This window comes from Bacillus rossius, chromosome 7, assembly GCF_032445375.1.
Source record: "Bacillus rossius redtenbacheri isolate Brsri chromosome 7, Brsri_v3, whole genome shotgun sequence".
NCBI lineage: Eukaryota > Metazoa > Arthropoda > Insecta > Phasmatodea > Bacillidae > Bacillus > Bacillus rossius.
In genome coordinates, this window is record NC_086335.1 from 22,732,201 (window position 1) to 22,750,991 (window position 18,791).

Here is an 18,791-nt window from a genome sequence, read left to right on the forward strand (position 1 = left end):
TGGCATATAATTATGAGAGATATTATTATGTGCTCGATTTCATCAAATTGTTATGTAGCAGCAAATATATTATTCCCATAAAGAGACTTGAATTTAGACCACAGGCCCTCATGGTGAGAATGCTAGCTTTTTTTGGCTTTTGCGGTGAAGCCAGATCCGTGAAAATGACGATTTGCTTGCACTGTACTTTATTGTTGTAAATGGAACAGAAATATTTATGTACCAAATGGAACAGAAATATTTATGTACCATTACATATATTTTTAAATTTGTACATTAATTGAAAAAAAAAAACTTTATTACTTCAAAAAAAGTTCTTCGCAGTAATACTGGGTTCGGATTATTACCCGGGTATTTATGTTTCTTGTTGTCCCAGCAGGTACATCCAAATAGTTAAAGCAATTTATAAACATTTCCTTGAATAGCTTTCCAGTATCAAATGCGCGCATTAGTAAGAAGGATAGTAAAAAAAAGTAAAATCCAACTATTTGGTATTTTGATTATCTTTTCCATGTTTTTTTTTTAAAAAATGAAACAAATATAAATTTAAATATTTAATTATGAGCCAACTTTCGTAAGTTATACTCAGTATTATCTCGAAAAAAGTATTTCATATGTGCAAAAATAACTATAGCCAAGTGTTATGTTGTACAGTGTTACAATATTTTTTTTTCCTTGTAGTGTTACAAAATAATTCTTGGAAAATGGTTTCCAAAGGGATCTTTTGTGGAAGTACAAAACAATTATTTCGACGTGACAACGTCTAATAAATCGATGAACGCCGGCTGCATGCACGAAAAAGTGTCCCGTTACGCACAATGTTCCGTTACGCTGTGTCCCGTTACGCACATTGTACGCTTGCGCCGCATCTATCTCTCTTCCACTCGACTGTTTATAAAGTGAAGTGAAAAGTTAATGTGGTTTTCATTGCTTATTACAACAACAATTTCTGCAATAAAAGTTAATTATTCTTGCATTTTAAAAATCTGATTAAAAGTATAATTTCAAGTATTTATTCAAGCATATATTATGTTTTGCTATGACGTTGTCACGTTAAACTATCGTCCGTAAACCGACTTTACAGACAACCAATTTTTTTCTCTGAAAGCGGTTCAGAAGGTTACGAGAGAACCACAATGCGCGGTGCTAGTTGTAAGTTGAGGGTTGGGGACGGGTGATACGAGCAGTCTGCCGCCGACAAGTGGTGGGGGGGCAGCACCTGCTAACCTCCACGAGGCTTGCGGCTGGGAGGTTGGCAAGGGGGGGGGGATGACGGGGGACCACGTGGTCGGGCGGTCTCCCCCCTGGCAGAGTCCCGCCACTTCCTTCCCTTGTCAGGTCCTGTCTCACGTCCGGAGCTGTCGGCTGTCGTCTCAAGCGGGAGTAACCACACAGAACAAAAATTCTGTACTTTTACAAAATATTCCTTTGGAAACCAGCTGCCAAAGGAATAGTTTGAATGTATGAAACACTTTCTTAAGGAAATTGGTGTAATTTTATATTTTAATTAATGTTTCATTTAAGCACACAATTGTTTCAAACCACAGGAAATAATAATTAAATTTTCAACATTTTGACTTTATTTGCTTCTACCATGCTCCTTAATATAGGCTACACTCGAGAAAGCTTCCCAGGGAACAATTTACAAGTAACTTCAACTATTGGAGATGACGTGGCAAAACGAAGCACAAATGCCTGGGTAAGAATCCGAACCCAGTATTAATGCGAACTCTTATTTTGTACTGATACAGTGGTGTTCATGTAAATTAACAGATATCTGTAAGTTAATGAAGAAAATTTCTGTTCCATTTACAAAACAAATTTAGGTGTATGTATTATAAAACTGATTTTACATAACAAGAATTTTTTGAAATAAAAAAAAGGTTGACTTTATGTAAGCTTTTGGACATAATCCATTGCTAAGCACATGTATGTCTGTAGAAGAAAACTACAAAAAAAAAGAAGACAAAAACACAAATTAAGCCAAAATTGCGGTTGTCAACAGGAATTGAACAAAAAAAAATTCCTCATTTGTGGTTTTTTTTTTCGTTCTCTTAGTCCATTTTTCTTTGTTTTTCTTTGTTTGTTGACCATATTACTCTTATGGAATATTATGTGGTGTATCTATCCTGTTGAAAACAGTAATTTGTGCTTAATTTGTGTTTTTTGTCTTTTGGTTTTTTTGTAGTTTTCTTCTACAGACATGCATGTGCTTAGCAATGGCGTATGTCCAAAAGCTTACATCAAGTCATGCACTCCCACTGCACATATCTTTCAAAAATAATAAAAAAGTTTTTTTTTAATATTTAGTACGAATACAGAGTGTCACTACGGAATTATTAGCCCAACCAAAACTGTGCAGTTTGATCCGACAACTTGACGGAGGACAACGGACGGGCATCGCTCGACAGAGGAATGCTTAAAGCGATGAGCGAACCATATGAGATTCCCCTCCCTCCCCGGTAACTGGACGCAGGGAGGGAGGTGCTTATAGTGGGGAGGCAGATGGCCAAAATTACAAAGTTGGCTCACCCTGAAACCTAACTAGCAACCACTATGCTAGATTGTATAATACAGTAGTACAGATGATATTTTGACCGGTGGTCACTGTGTACGAGTGGGACCCTCTTTTCTGGACGCCATTTTGTAAAAAGACGAATGCAAATATTTAATTGTTCGTACTTTGGCAACCACTCAACCTAAAAACTTGATGTTGGTGTCAAATTATATGTTTTTGGGGTCAAGGAATTCAAATAAAGTCTTTATTTATTGATACAAAAAACCAATTTCCAATTTTACCAAATGTGGACCAATATAGGGCATTAAATGAACTTTTATTTAATAATTTTTCAACTATTAAAATCTTCCTTTATTAAACATAGACAATTGTATTCTTCTTTTTAAACCATGAAAAACACAACTAAATATGATATATAATCTTTTTCTTAAACATAAAAACCACAATTCAAACTAAAAATAATTTGTATGCGGGGCCTAACTTCCCTGTGTGATAGAATATAAATTCAAGTGCTACACAGTTTCATCATCCTCATCCTGGTTTGAAAATAAGTTTTTACACTGCTTAAGAGAACACCCACACACTTTGATACATGGTAGCCTGTTTGCTGTACACACACAATTAGATCGAGCACAATCTGTAGTACATCCGCACTGCACGAGCTGCTTGTATGTGGGTGGAAAGGGATCTTTTCCCATCAATTTAGGTTTTAATTCACCATTATCATCGTACCATCCGCTATCAAGTAAATCAGGCAGCAATGGTTTAGCCTCCAGTGCTTTTTTCCACACAAATGCTTGGTAATGTGCACGTTGGATGTGTAGCTTCAATGAATCATATGTAGGAGGAAGCATTTCTGGTGATTTTTTTCCCAAACTGTAATTCCCGAAGTTCATTGATTGATTTCGAAGTTTCTGCATTGTGTAAAGAGCGCGAGTAAATGCTGATGAAAAAATCTTCAGCTGATTTTATTGCACTTTCCGATAATGTTCCAACACCAATTTCTGCAAGCAATTTAGGATTTTTGAGATAAACTTCCCATGCAGTCTTTTTGCCAATGCCATTTGGCTGACTGGTTGTGTCACAGCCAGTTATGGAATGACAACCAATAATTGATTCTCGCACATCATTTGGTATGCCTGAGAATATTGTATGCACAGGGACGAATATTTTTTGTGATGAGATTCCTTTGACCATCCATACTTCGTCAGCGTGAATTTCTTGAAACATGTTGACTAACATAACTAGCACATCTGTATCTTTACATTGCACAACAATCCGATTGTATCCATTATTAGTTGCATCTTTTGCATGAAGCAAAATCCTCGTATCTGCTTCTTCATGGTTTGCAAATAAGGAATCTGAAAGAAATCCAGATGTGGAAGTAGCCTCATCACACTGTTCGTAACCACCTGCTGTCACTACAACCTGGTTTGGTTTTAATTTCTCAGAGGAGACATACATCAACTGATTCGAGAGAAAGTTAGTTAGAGCTTTTTTATTTTCAAGAAGATTAATAAATCCATTCCAATTGTGTGGCAAGGGAAAATTTCTATCTTGTATGTCACATCTTACAAGGGGGGTTCTCTTGATTTTGCGTTTGACCCTAGTTGCTGATTTAATAGAATTATTTTTGTAGCTATCAAATACAACATCAATTCTCGTAGTATGTTCAGAAAAATTCTGCAATACTAACTTCACAAATGAGTCAGCTAGATCACCAAAAGTTTTTGCTTTACTTGGTTTTCCGAGTGCTTGCACTATGCCCATAGCATCAATGATGTAGCATGTACACATACCAGGTTCTTCTACAGGAAGGATATCTACACCCTTGTCCCCTATCAAAATTTTACCGAGCATGGTTTTATTTGTTGGAAGACGAAGACATCCATCATATGTTGATAGTGACAGTGGGACATCATGCAATTCATACTGAAGTAACTGTTTCAAGTCAACATTTCGGCCACTATCGGCAGCAACAAGTCTTCGTAATAGTAAAGCATCAGACACAATGCTTTTACATTTTATTTCTTTTACAGGAACAACTTTACCTAAATGTTTGAAGGTTTTTGAATTATGTCTCGATATTGTGTCAAATACTGTTGTATTGGAATCTGGCTGCATTCGATCATTAATAAAGGCTTTGGTAGCAACCTTCCCTCTCTCAAATGCTGTGAGTAAATCTTTCTGGATGTCTTCTGAAGCAACTTCCTTTGTTGAAATATTTAGTAAATAAGGAGTCTCAGAAAATAAATCACAGAATTGAAACTGATTCTTAAGAGCCATCACATCACATTCATCACGAGTAATCCTTTTCTTCCCTCTTTCAATGTGTGGTTGCTCATCCAAGTCTTCGAGATCTGCCAAACCAAACATACTTCTTGTGTCTTCAGAAAGTTTACTACGGCCATTGTAAGTCAAACACCATTCATCACGTGCTGACTCAGTTCTTGTTATTCCGACTAGTCCTCCATATATTTTGCCCTTTTTATTAACATGTTCTGAAGCTTGGTCTACAGGTATCTGGTTGAAGCGTGCTGTGGTAGATTTAACAACAAAATCACCAGATTCGAACTCTTCGTACACATCAGGTGCAGTTGTGGAAAGCTGTTTCATATCTGATAGATAAATGGGTCCATATCTAGCATAATTGGTGTGGTCATACATTACCATCCATGGAATCATTTTGCTAAACGAACTCAAGTGTAGTTGCCATATACCTTCTCTTTCTGCTCTTACAAAGTCCAAGAGTGTTTGCACCATATTTTTGTATTCCAACCAGTACTTGGAAGTGGGACTAATTAATGTTTCTTCGAATTCAATGAACATTTTTTGTAGTATCTTTGTTTTAGGAAGTAATTTATTTTTCACAGTTTCTTGGATACTGTTGAAATTATTAATTTTGAAATTGCTCTCCATTAAATCACACAATTGTTCAATGTCGCTATCAACAGTCCTATCAGTTTCCTGGACCCACTGTAAAAATTTTGTCCAATAGATTCTCCACAAAGCTTCATAAGTGAGAGAGTGTGTACGAAATGATCTGTTCCAGTTCTTTCCATCCAGAATGTTCTGAGACGTAGTTTCAGTAAATACACCAGATTCAGTCCAAATATCTGTGAGTCCACTATCTGAAAAATGTTGTCCTATAGCAATTAGAAAGTTCATTGCAATGTGAAAAGACCCAAGACGCAGTACCAAACCTTGACATTCTTCAGGCCGGCACCACATCAGTTCTTTCACTTTGCTGTACAGAGATTCATCTAATGTAAGAACTGTATGTTTTAAGCCAATTCTTCTTGCAATTTTTTTGACAATGGTTTATTACTGTCCATAAAGTGTCATAATCAGTAGCTGGTGCTGGTATGATAGGAAGGTATCCAACAGTAGTTACCTGAGTATTCGTTTCAGATACTACTTGGTTAAACCCTCTCCATGCTGGAACATGTTGTTGATCTTCACTGTTGGATGTACGGGACAGTAACCAAGCAATGTCCAAGGCATGAACTTTTTCTTCAACAATTTCATTAGTTTGTAGTAGAACATCTGCATTTTGTGTATTTGAAAATTTTGGAACAGTACGTCTGTATTTTGAAGGCAAAATTTTATTCAACTCGGAGGGAATGTCCTTAATAACTCGCTCTTTTCCAATTGTTTCTGGTAGATCGGGTGCATGAATCGGAGCAGGACCTCGCTGAAATGCAACAATTTGTGTTACATGAAATGTTCCCTTTCCATCTAACGTCTCTTCATTTATATCTAAATTATCAGCCGCAAATTGTGCAAAGCGACCAAACACAAAATTTTCTGGAATAAATGTGTTTCCATTTGTTGTAAACCTATGCAGCTGATTTTTATAAATGCTAGCATGAATACGTTGCACTCGTTCATAACTGATGCTATGTCCACTAGCATGCAGGAGCTGTACAAGTTGTTTTGACCGTGTTGCTTGATGCACAGATAATCTTATTCCAATTTGCTTCGGTGTTACTTTTCGCCCTTTAGATGCTAATGATACTATATCTTGAAGAATGCTTAGTAATTATACTTCCTCTGTATCGTCTTCTTCGCTAGTTCTGTTGATTAACATCTTGAGAAGCATATACAAACTATCAGGAATGGTCTTTTTGGCATGATCAATATTGAGATTACCATACGATGTATGTCCTTCAGTTGAATTTAAATCTGTACGTATCTTGGTTGTTACAAGTTGTAGAGCTTGAAGAAACACACCTTCTTCACTTGGACAGTCAGCAATTGTTAGTTCATCTTCTACATCGATTTCATGAATTTTGTCAGTCTCAAATTTCAGTGCTCGCATTGCTATGGAAACTGGAACACGAGGGAATATTATAATTGATTGAGATCGCTGAAGTGGTTGCACAAAATCCATTCGGTCCCCATAGAATGACTGTAATCTTCCTTTCAGTTTCTGTGTACTATAAGAACAGTCGTATCCTTGAATTTCGGACACCAATTCACGATAATGTTCAGTCACTTGATCCAAGGAATACACATGACCAGCCTTAAAACCCTTTTCTAATTCCTCTATAAGAATTGTCATCGCAATTTCAAAAGAACTGGTTTCTTGGCTGGATGTATTATTTGTATGAGCAGTTTTATTCTGTAATCGATTGGCGTAGCATGATTTGTGATATTTTGCTTCATATGCTATAAGATCTAATCCTGCAGTTCGACAACGTAGCTCTTCATCGCTTGTGGCAATTTCGTGAATACTGTTCTCTCCATTCTTAGTTAATACTTGTGACATTTTGATAGAACCTTTGTTCTTCCTCAGTTGGCAAAATATACACAAAGACCAGTTGACAGTTGGTATTCGCCCCCTTGTTGCAGGGGCAGATGTGCAGGGTTGTGTGTTATCAATATCACTGCTGGAACAAATATTTGTGATAGGAATTTCCACAGCCTTTTCAAACCGTATTTTAAGTTTGTCAATGTTGCTCTTACTGCAAAAACTGACATAACAACTTGCTTTATGCCATTTTGGATCTTTTAGCTCTAGTGTTTCTATGTCTAGCTCGAGACGCTTAAGTACCTCCCAGTTATTTACATCACTATAAGACATACGTTTATAGTAGCATTCCTTAACACGATTTACTCCTTCTTTGCCACCATTTGTCAGATTTCCACTGGATACAACTTGACAAAATATGCATAAATGCCACTTCGTTATCTCCAAGTCTTTACGCTTCACTGGCAATCTGGCAACAGGTATCAATGCTTGATCCATTTCAGAGGTTTCACAGTTATAAAAAATTCAAAGTTCTGACATCATTACTTCATAATCTGAAAAAAAAAATTGTAAGTATTATGATAATGGTTACGAATGCTAAATAGTGGTAAGGCGCATTGAGTAAAATGTGTAAAAATAAATGTAGCATGTAGCCAGTTTGTAAAATTGGAAATTTATTTTTGTATTAATAAATAAAGACTTTTTTGAATTCCTTGACCCCAAAAACATATATTTTGACACCAACATCAAGTTTTTAGGTTGAGTGGTTGCCAAAGTACGAACAATCAAATATTTGCATTCGTCTTTTTCAAAATGGCGTCTAGAAAAGAGGGTCCCACTCGTACACAGTGACCACCGGTCAAAATATCATCTGTACTACTGTATTATAAAATATAGCATAGTGGTTGCTAGTTAGGTTTCAGGGTGAGCCAACTTTGTAATTTTACATATTTTTATTAATGCGCCTCCTCACTATTAGTCACTTGACGAAACACGGGAAGAAGAAGTGCGCGCCTAGCGGCCTTAAGGCTTCTTCACAATAGCGCGGCGCGGCGCGATGCGACGCGTAGCGATGTGACATCATCCGATACCAACCAATCAGAGTTAACATCGCTCGCGGCGAGCGACAGCTTGCGACGTGAGCACAAGCGACAAGACTGCCTTGCCGCGGCGGGCGACATCGCTGATGACGTAAGAGTAAACAGCCTATCGCAAGCAATAATTCGGAGAATTATAAGAATATCAGTTGTTAGTAAACAAACGATTTAAATAGAAGGAAATAGGTATCTGGAAAGATATATTGATGTAAAATAATTTCCTGATGCAAGGTACATTAAAAAAAAATAAGCCGAATTCAAAACAATTAAAAGAAGTGTCTGTACTTACAAAATCACAATATCTGCACTAGACACGCAAGTTAGCAAGGTATACCTTAGTGTCATCGACAGTCTTTCTGCTGGGCTCAATGGTAGGCGGTGAGAATTTTTTTGTAACATTGGACCAACAATATGCAGCAACGCAAAAATTCATTAGGAGACATCCTCATGAATACGAAATAATTGTCACTGTCTCCTAATCGCATTTCTGAGATAAGATTATGGTAGTCCCCTTGACCCAATCTATTTGCATTTGTGGGCCTTGTGTGCCATCTTATGTTATTATTATTATTATTATTATTATTATTATTATTATTATTATTATTATTATCATCAAGTAATAATAAAGACAACAACACTCTCCGCCTGTGAACATTTACTGCATGGCGATTTCTATTCATGTCTCTTTTCACCGATGCTTAGTTACAGTATACTTGCATATGCAATGCCAGACAAAAAAGAGAAAATTTTAAAATACATCCACAAAGTTTGTTTATATTTACTTATATGTTATCAGATGTCGCCGGCAGATAGCAGGCTGTTTCAAATTTTTTTTTTTCGCCAGTCGTATCGCGCCGCGTTGCGCCATTGTGAAGTGTACAGCCAGCGATTTCGCGTTAGATCGCGAGCTATCGCTTCATCACGTCGCCAGATCGCGCCGCGCCGCGCTATTTAGAGAGCGGGTGGTTTAAGACGAGTACGTCACTTTTTCTTGGAGAAGACAGTGGTGTACATTCAGCTGCCATTTAAAGCTATTTAATGTCAAACCTAGAAAAAATGTAACGCGGAAAATTGGTTGTCTTTAAAGTCGGTTTACGGACGATAGTTTAACGTGACAATGTCATAACAAAACATTGATGAAATGATTGCATACTTTTATGAATAAAATTGAATCATTTTTATTTTAATAATAAAAGAATAAATACTTGAAATTATACTAGTAATCAGATTTTTAAAATGCAAGAATAATAAACTTTATTGCCAAAATTGTTGTTGTAATAAGCAATGACATCCACATTAACTTTTCACTTCAATTTATAAACAGTCGACAAAACAGTTCACGTGTAGATGACTTGTAATTAATTTTAAAAACTGGCGTTTAGCTATAAAGTTTAAATATAATTATGAACAAGTATTCACATAAATAAACTGTAATCAAATATCTAACATAACCTATTATTACTGCACTCGCCGACAGATGCTACTTTTTTTAATAATAAAAGAATAAATACTTGAAATTATACTAGTAATCAGATTCATTTTCTTACGTACATTTGACGTAGAAATTATTTCATATTACACATTTATAAACAAAGTTTTAAGTTTTCATTTCTGTCGGTGCGACGCAAGCGTAATGAGCGTAACGGGACACAGCGTAACGGAACAATGAGCGCAACGGGACACAGCGTAACGGAACAATGTGCGTAACGGGACACTTTTTCGTGCGTGCATCCGGCGTTCATCGATTGATTAGACGTTGTCACGTCAAAAATAATTGACACAACATGAAAATGAAGTGAAGGCAGCATGAGCGAAAATTGTAGGCGCTACCGATCGGAGACGTAAACCGAGCGAGCAGAACAATATTTTTATTTTAATTGGCCAAAGAGAGACGTTTAAACGAAAAACCTTACTTTTGTTGCATTTAAAACTACTTACTGGTTTCTTTTTTCAAACCGTACACTTTTGGTAGTATGTAGTTCAATAAAAATTATAATTTGTACCCACTATATTACCCTGTACATTCGGTGCAACGAAACTTCAGCCAATTTTTTTGAAATTATTTAAATTAGTAGATTTTTTACATTCCCACGCTGTAAACAACGTTTTTTTTAGTCTGGACACAATGGATACTTCACTGGTGTTTAAATGAATTTACGTTTTGCGAGAAGCGTTCGAACCGTTAATTAATGATCGAATCCTTCCCTACACTTCCACCTTGCCCCATCATTGAACTAGCAACTCTACACGATTGTCCAAGTGCGTTTGAACCACCTCTCCAACCACTTGGAGAGGGTTCGTGACCCGCTATAGCTGCTGAACGCCCGGATACACGCCAACCCACCAGCTCCGGCGAACACACGACTGCATAAGCACCAGGCGCCATAGTTAGGTTAAACGGGAGGTTACAATATAAAACTGTTGCCAGACAGTGATACAACATTCAGGTACCAGGCGCACTAATATCCCAACAATTCCTGGAGTTTAAAAATAAATTTTTATTCGATCAAGTTTCCATAAGTTTTTGCTTTAATTTATGTACCCTTTATACCATGTAAAATGTTTAAATTTATTAAAAATAAAAATGGTATTTTTTACCGTAATAATACTAATATTCACATTCAGAACCTATATTCGTAAATATTTAAAATTATAAACATAAACATGTTCCTCCAATAGATTGCGGGTGAACTTGCTACGGTCACAAGAAGACAGAACGAAATATAAAGCTAGATAAAGAATGAATAATAACGGTATACTTAACCTATTAGAAGCACCGAAATAAAATATTCCTGATTACTAGCTTACTGACAAAAAATAATTTACATCACATTCGAGCTAGTTTAACAGAACTTCTTTACCTTAATTACACCTCTACCTTTGTTAAAAGAAACACAGACTGGCAGAATGTAAATAATGCCAAGAACTTTACGCAAAAAGAAACAGAAAATTTAAATTTAAGTAGTTTACTAGACTTTACTATTTTTAACTTATTGTGCGCTCATGTGGAATTTTTTTTACCATGTTTTGTTCAACTAAACTTAAAAAAAAAAAAAAAAAAAAAAAAAACACATTTTTATTTCAATGCAGCTGCCAGTAAAAAGAGGTAATACATAATAGTAAGCGAAGAATTATTTTTAAAGAGCTAGTTCTTTCTTTTAAATTTAGTTTGTCTCATGCTCAGTTTGCAAAACAGAGCAAATGGCGCCTACTTTTGCCAGATTATTACCCCTGGCGTGTTAAATTAAAAATTCATATTTTATATGACATCGATAACTATAGTTGTTTATTTTTTTAACTTTACTTTATGTTGATTTTTCCAAGATCATAAAATGGTATATTTCGTCAGTATTAGTACATATGTATGTATTCTAAAAGAAAATAATTATCAATACTAAACACCAGTTATTATTTCACATGAGAAGATATTTGTAGCGGTTGGGTATTATTTATAGCAAGGATTTCATTAATAATATGCAATTTGCAAACAGAGCCCGAATTTTTAACATTAAATAAAATTTATGACAGAAACGGTTTAAACCAAGATGGTATCGTTCAGTTGTGTTTCCTCAGAATTAATTATTTTAAAATATCAGATGATTCTCTTGATGAAATACAACAAGAAAATGTATTTTCTAAATTCTCATTCAAAATTTTCCTTTGTAAAAATTGATTTTGGTGATTAAAAAATTCACGAAATTAAAAAGTTGTGTCTAAAACTTTTGTGCTCTTTGTGTCTATCAGGCAACAAAGCACAAAATAACAAGATCAGAGCTAATACCAGATATTTTGCATTGGAAAGAGAGAGTGATTTCCTATTAAAGTGCATAAGGATGAGATACTCTATAGTAATTTTCTTTTCATGAAATATTTTTTGACTTAGGAGTGTTATGGATTAAGTATGAATAAACGCTACATTAAAAAATTTTTTGGTTATGGTTCAGCGCAAATAACATACCTTGCTGCGTTTAAGATCGAAATACACATTCAGCAAAACAAAATAATTATCCCAATAAACTTTTTATAATTACGAAATGTATAAAACGTTACAAACATTTGATTACACTAACCAGACTATACAATTCAGGTATTGTAATGTAGTAATGGTTCTTTAATCGGGCACGTTCGGGAGCAAAACCGTGCCTGATTAGAGATTTTGCCATAGTATAGAAAGAAAATATACATAGTTTAAGTTAGAATACCAAAGAAAAATTAATATTCAGTATGATTACATTTACGACATCTTAGAATAAACTGGTGTATGGTGAGAAACATACATATGGGCGTTAGAGTTCAAAAGTATCCGTTACGTCGTTGCCTTTGTGGTCAACAACTGCCAGAATACATAAAAAAAAAAAAAACACGAGAACTAGGAGCTCGGCAGATGCCGGATTACAGAATATGTCACGGTCCCGAATGCAATAAAAAAAGCGCACCTGTACAAGCACGTTACACAAGTAGTCAAACGTAGTCGACAGAGTGCATTTCAGCTAGTATCAAGACTGTAAAATATTTACTAAGAATGTGCTATTTAGTGTTTAGATACCAAACTAAAAAGATGCTGTTATTTGAATTAGGTGTTAGGCAAGCGGTATTCAAAGAAGGATTTTGTGCTCTTCTGGGCAAAAATTGACATTCAAGATTAGATCAAATTGTTGAATTTATCTTAAAGGTTAAATACGATAGGAAACGTATAGTTTAAAAATTATTTAGGGAAATATGCAACCTTTAACCTTTCTTTAATCTTTAGAAATTACAATTTATTTGGAAATAGGCAAAGTCTTTTTAAATTAAGTTATTATATCTGTCTTAATTGGGCAAATTATGAGAGACACTCTTATGACAACAATTATGTGTGTACCAGTGTGTTGATTCGTAACCGTCATATTAATTAATAAAAAACACAGTAGGGGGAAATACCCTTCAGACCAAGCTTAACGCCCGGCAGCTATGCAACCAATCTACAATCACCTGGACTGTCTGCCTCAGTGTGTGTTAATGACATTCTGGAATGCCAATTACTGTCTATGAGCTGATGCAATGCTATTTGTACGAGTGACAATTTGCTACTGACAGAAAGTAACATTCGCAAAGTAAATTATTCACGAGAAATTATTATGTGCATTAACTTTTCAGTTTTGTGGATGTTTCATTTTTATTTTATTTATTAAAGAATAATTAGTCAAATAAGTCTTTCACATCATGTAATCATAAACGTACGGTATCGAAGGGAAATGTTATCTTATATAAATAACTTAAATGCCTTTATAGGCAAAATAAATTTGAGACACCAGGAGTGCGTGTCATATAACTTGTATCAATTTTGAAAGTTCTGAAATAAAAGTACAAATGGTCTAACGTATTTTTCGCCCACTGTTGTTCCGTATATGGGGATTGTGGTCAGTGGGGTGAATAGGATCAAAAGTATGTAACATTATATTTTGAAACATAATATAGCAGAAAATTTTTTCATTGTTCTAATAGTTCGAATGATAGTTCTAATACATAGTTCTATGTACAGTTATTTTCTGCTATAATATGTTTCAAAATATAATGAAACAAACTTGTGATCCTATTCACCCCGTTTTGCGGTTCTACCAACAGTGTATAAGATACAACTTTACGTAGTGGTCAGTTCTTAAAAAAAACCCACGGTACAATGCTTTGCACGGCACAATGGTCTCACGAGCGAGGAGACCAGTTGCGCGGCACAGACTGCGGCGGGGGGAACTCACCGGGTGGAGGGGGAGGCATGGGCGGGATGCCCCCGACGTCTCCCCGCCCGCTGCCCTCGTACTCGGAGCCGTCGCCGTCCGGGTCCTGCAACAGAAGAGCACGGTCCTCAGCTGTGTCACTCAGCTGTCCTGCCGCCCGGAGACCAGACAGCTTTCCGTGTGCTCTCTGCCGCGAGGACACGCCGTCGCTGGTCTGCACCGCAACTCACAGAACGGACAAAGAAAATTGAATGCGCAAGAAAACACAGAAAACAATTCAATATAATCCGATGAGGAATGTCCAACGTACAGACAGCACAGAGAATTCCGTGGAAGGAACCAACCAGAACAATGTCACAGCACAGACGAACGCAGTGTGCTTAAAACGACGAGACATTTCCAACAAAAAAAACAACAGTAAATACAGACAAACAACAACAGAAACAGACAGCGGAACACAACGATGATGATACAAACAGACAATACAGCAAACTCAGCGATGAAATTAAACAGGTACTCTGGTAACGTAACGACTACAGCACACACGAACACAGAAGGGTTCCCGAGACAACACAGTTCTGACGTTTCGGGAACTAAAGATCTGTTCCCGTATTCAGGCACAACCACATAAAATAAAATACCTTTCTTTTTGCTCAAAGAAGTAGGCACTGAAATACGCCATATTGGTTTAGAAAGTTTTTAGGTCAATATACATTTTCTTACGTTTGATTTTCTAAGTGTGGCACACTATAAATTTAATTGGAATGCTTGAATTTCATAGCTACTGACTGCTTCAAATAATTTCCCCAATTATGTAATTGGTGTTTTGTATTAAATTTACTTCGTGTATGACCACAACTGTAATGATGTCAATAGGCACCATGTAATGGCAACCGTGACGTCACAAATAAAAAATTAGCGGACATCGACTCCACAGATCCTTTCCCTGCACCCTGGTGCAGAACCGCTGTCTTTATACTACTTGCCACAATTATACACCCTTCAGGTAAGTGATGATGCAGTTTGACGGTAATCGCCCATCACACGACTGCGTGGGCGCTTCGCACGGGTAGCGTAAGGGACGGCCGTCGAAGAAGACAGAAAATCAATCCGCCCCCGTGCTCGGTGCGCGATGTTCTCGGAAGTGGTCGAGTTCACGTCGGGCTGCAGTCCGTCGACCGGGGGGGTTCGTCACTCCTGCGGGGCTGAAGACGTGCGGAGTGAGTTCCCCTGTGAGCCGCGGCACTCGCGAGTGGCAGGCATTAGTTCATGGAGAGGGTATCTGTCCTGTTGTCCAACTCACTCTGATCAGCAAACAAACCTTAGCTGCACAAAGACTGCTTTAATAACTTTAAAGGATCTCGTTACGATGACTCGTGAAAGTGCCATATAGCTAGTATTCTTAAACAACGTATTTAGTATTAAACTTCATTTTCTCCAAAAAAATATTTTGACTTCTTTACATGGGTAAGATTGCACATTGTCTTCTTACATTCATGTACAAATCAATGACGTCAAATGACATGCAACCAATAAATGGTAATGTTTTGGTTGAATAAACTTTTTTCTCTCGGTAAAACGTGTTTGTTTTATTTCACTGAGTATTTAACTTCTTTGTCTTGATTATCTTAGACTTTGATATTTATTTCGTCCCTTTTTAAATTTTACGCGCAAAAAAATTATAGTGTTACCAATGTTGCTAAATGTGTGCATTTTTTAACTTAACTGTCAGTTTCAGTGAGTTTTACTTATAAACACATTTAAATTTTAAATAAAAGTTGGACTAAAATGTTACAAGTTAAATTATATTGCTAACCTTAATTTCGCTTCGTTAACACAAACTGCTACGTAAATAGTGATACAACAAAGGAACTAATAATTTGAAATGTGGTCTCAAAGTAACGGCAAATACCGCCAAAATTTCAGTAATATCATTTAATATAAATAATTTTAGGAGTCGCCAAGCAATAAGAACTATTTTTTTTGCACTTTAGAACACTAGTAGGGCTGCCCGACAAGAGATGGCATTGTAACCGTCTTGTCAAGCTGGTGGCGCCGTTGTGCGGTCAGCAGGGCAATTAATCATTCATTCATAATTAAGTCGTTTTATATTGACTTAAAATAACTTTCTCTGGTGTGATGAATGGCTGTGCTATATAGTCATGAATGGCTAAGAGTAAATCGGTAATTTCTGTTTAACGTGCGTTTCGTTTAAAGACCATAAGTTTTACAGTTGATACATGCTTTAAAGCCAGATGACTGTTGGATTGGTCGTAATGGTCGAGATGTCACAGCTCTTTTTAGCTCACCTCCACGTTCACCTGACATAACGTCATGCGGCATTCTTTTTATTCGGGGCTTTATAAAAGACTAGCTTTTACCCGCGGCTTCGCTCGCATTGAAGCCATTAAATAAGTATCAGAGATCATCACAATGGAAATGAATCAATAAAACATATTTCTCTGTAACAAAAATTAATAATTTTGAATATTGAATTGTGACCGTCAATAATACAGTGCAACGGTATTACAGTACTTAGTGTTGGAACTTCATAACTGGAAAGCTAGATGGCGTTAAGGTAGCTAGATTTTGAGATTTTTTGACAAACATTTTTTTATCTTTCGTAAAAAGTTTTTTTTTCAATAAAAAGTATCCTATGTTACTTCTAATACATCCAAGAAAATGTGTACAAAGTTTCATGATGATCGGTTAAGTAGTTTTCGCGTGAAAGCGTAACAAACATACTTATATTCACATTTATAATATTAGTAGGGATTTTGTCTACGTTCCGCCGTTACCTAATAATGCGCCATAGTTGAGCAACCGATTTGAAGAGGCATTGCTTTCATTACTCCGGACTTGTTGACCAAAGTGTGGGAAGAATGGGACTTCAGGTTGGATGTGCGCCATAGAACTAAAGGTGTACATACTGATTATTTGTAACATTTTTAAGAAAAAAAAGGTTAGTTTACCTTCGATCTGATGTATGATTTGTTGAAAATAGCCTAAAATAACTGTTATAATATACTATTCAAACTGGGATATTTTTTATGGACATTCTCTATTACGTGGTGGCACTTACAAACTGGTCTCACAAGGCATGTTTGTACTTTAATTTTATTGCAAAATTATTATAATTTAATGGAAATTTCCTGTAAAATTATTACACAAGCGCTTTTGTAAATTATGTTTCTTCTCTAGCTTTATGTATATTAGATATTGATTTAATGTATCGAATAGATTTATTACGTCACAAATGTGTTATGATTATTATATACTTGCGTGACATTTTAGAAGCTCGAAAAAAAAAAAAAGCATTTTGTAAATATCCTGTGAGAAATTTTGTTCCCCCGCAGATAATGCGCGAGAGCAGTCGAAATTAAATTAACAGTAAAATCCATTTATCAATAATATATTCAACTCAGCGTAAAGAACCAAGACGAGATGAAAAATATTCCTCTATATTCCTCAAACGTTTTGAACTAAATAAGGCTAAAAACAAATAAATTGCTTTACAGTGAAATTAATACACAATTTAGCTTAAAAAACTATTACTGAAAATTTATATAAATCTTGATGTTAATACAGTGAGATGAATTCTGAGAAAGTAGAATGGTTGACACATTGAGAAATGAGTGGATGATGTTCCAGGAATAGTGAACCAGACCAGCCACGCACTGGGCAGTGACGGCAGTTGACGCGCCACAATGCTGGCCGGACACTCGGGGGAAATGGACTCAGAGATCGGACCACCTGCGCGCACACGTGTTATAAATAAGAGCCCACTCTCCGCTCTGGAGCGCGCGGTCCGGTGACGAGGCGTGGTGTTCCCCCAGGGAGAAGACGGCCTGGCCGGGCGTTGCGAACAGGAATAGCACCCGCCCTCGACAGACCGCAGGACCGCAGGGCTGGCAACCTTTCCGCGATTATCTCCCCCGGGGGGCTTGACGCCGTCATCTCAGCGGCTGCAGGAACGCTTTGATCTGCCTGCGTGACGTCACCGGCAAGCAGATTCCTGTTCCTGGAACGTCCGCGCTATTTTCTTATATAATCCACCGTTCTAAACCCCCAAAATATAAAAAAAAAATTAAAAAAAGATGCTATACCATCTTAACACGTGTGTCAAGTTGGCGACCACACATTGGAATTTCAAGGTCAACATTTGTCAAAAATTAGTGCTCAATTTGTGCTAATTTGTGCCGCAGAAAACATAACTTGTGCTGCATTACGTAAAATGTTATAGCATATAGTAAGTTGGTCGCCAACTTGACGTTAAGTTGGCGACCAACCAAGGAAAAATATCAATTTCCAACTTGACACACGTCATCTTAACAGTTGAAAAGAATACTAGACAACAAAAAGTTTAAAATATCGAACAGATAACCTTGTCATCTTCGTCACCGTTCATCATCACAAAACGAGAAATGGGTATTCGTTTTAGAGGTCAGAATTTCATGTATGAATTATTAACAAGCTCTCTTTTACCTACATTGCATTTAGATTACTATGGTAAAACTAAAAAAAAATTAACTACCGTTCAGGAAAAATTGCAAGTCCTTCCCATTTCAAAATCAGTTTAATTAAGGTCAATGTTAAAGTTCTGTTGTATAAAGTTTTTATATGATTTTTATTTGAAGTCATTTAGTTTCATATTTGCATGTAACTAACCTTAACTGTAAAATTGTAGTATTTGCTTGATAACATATTTA

The 18,791-nt window shown here is 36.3% G+C and overlaps 1 protein-coding gene across 2 annotated transcripts in view; it reads right to left on the bottom strand.

Moving 5' to 3' along the window:
* LOC134533726 (collagen alpha-1(XXV) chain-like) overlaps positions 1-18,791 on the bottom strand; it is a 263,864-nt gene that overhangs the window by 58,467 nt on the left and 186,606 nt on the right. For both annotated transcript variants that reach the window (XM_063371317.1, XM_063371316.1), the window contains one exon: positions 14,104-14,188. In XM_063371317.1, coding sequence (XP_063227387.1) covers positions 14,104-14,188 — 85 coding nt within the window. The remainder of the gene's footprint in view (positions 1-14,103; positions 14,189-18,791) is intronic.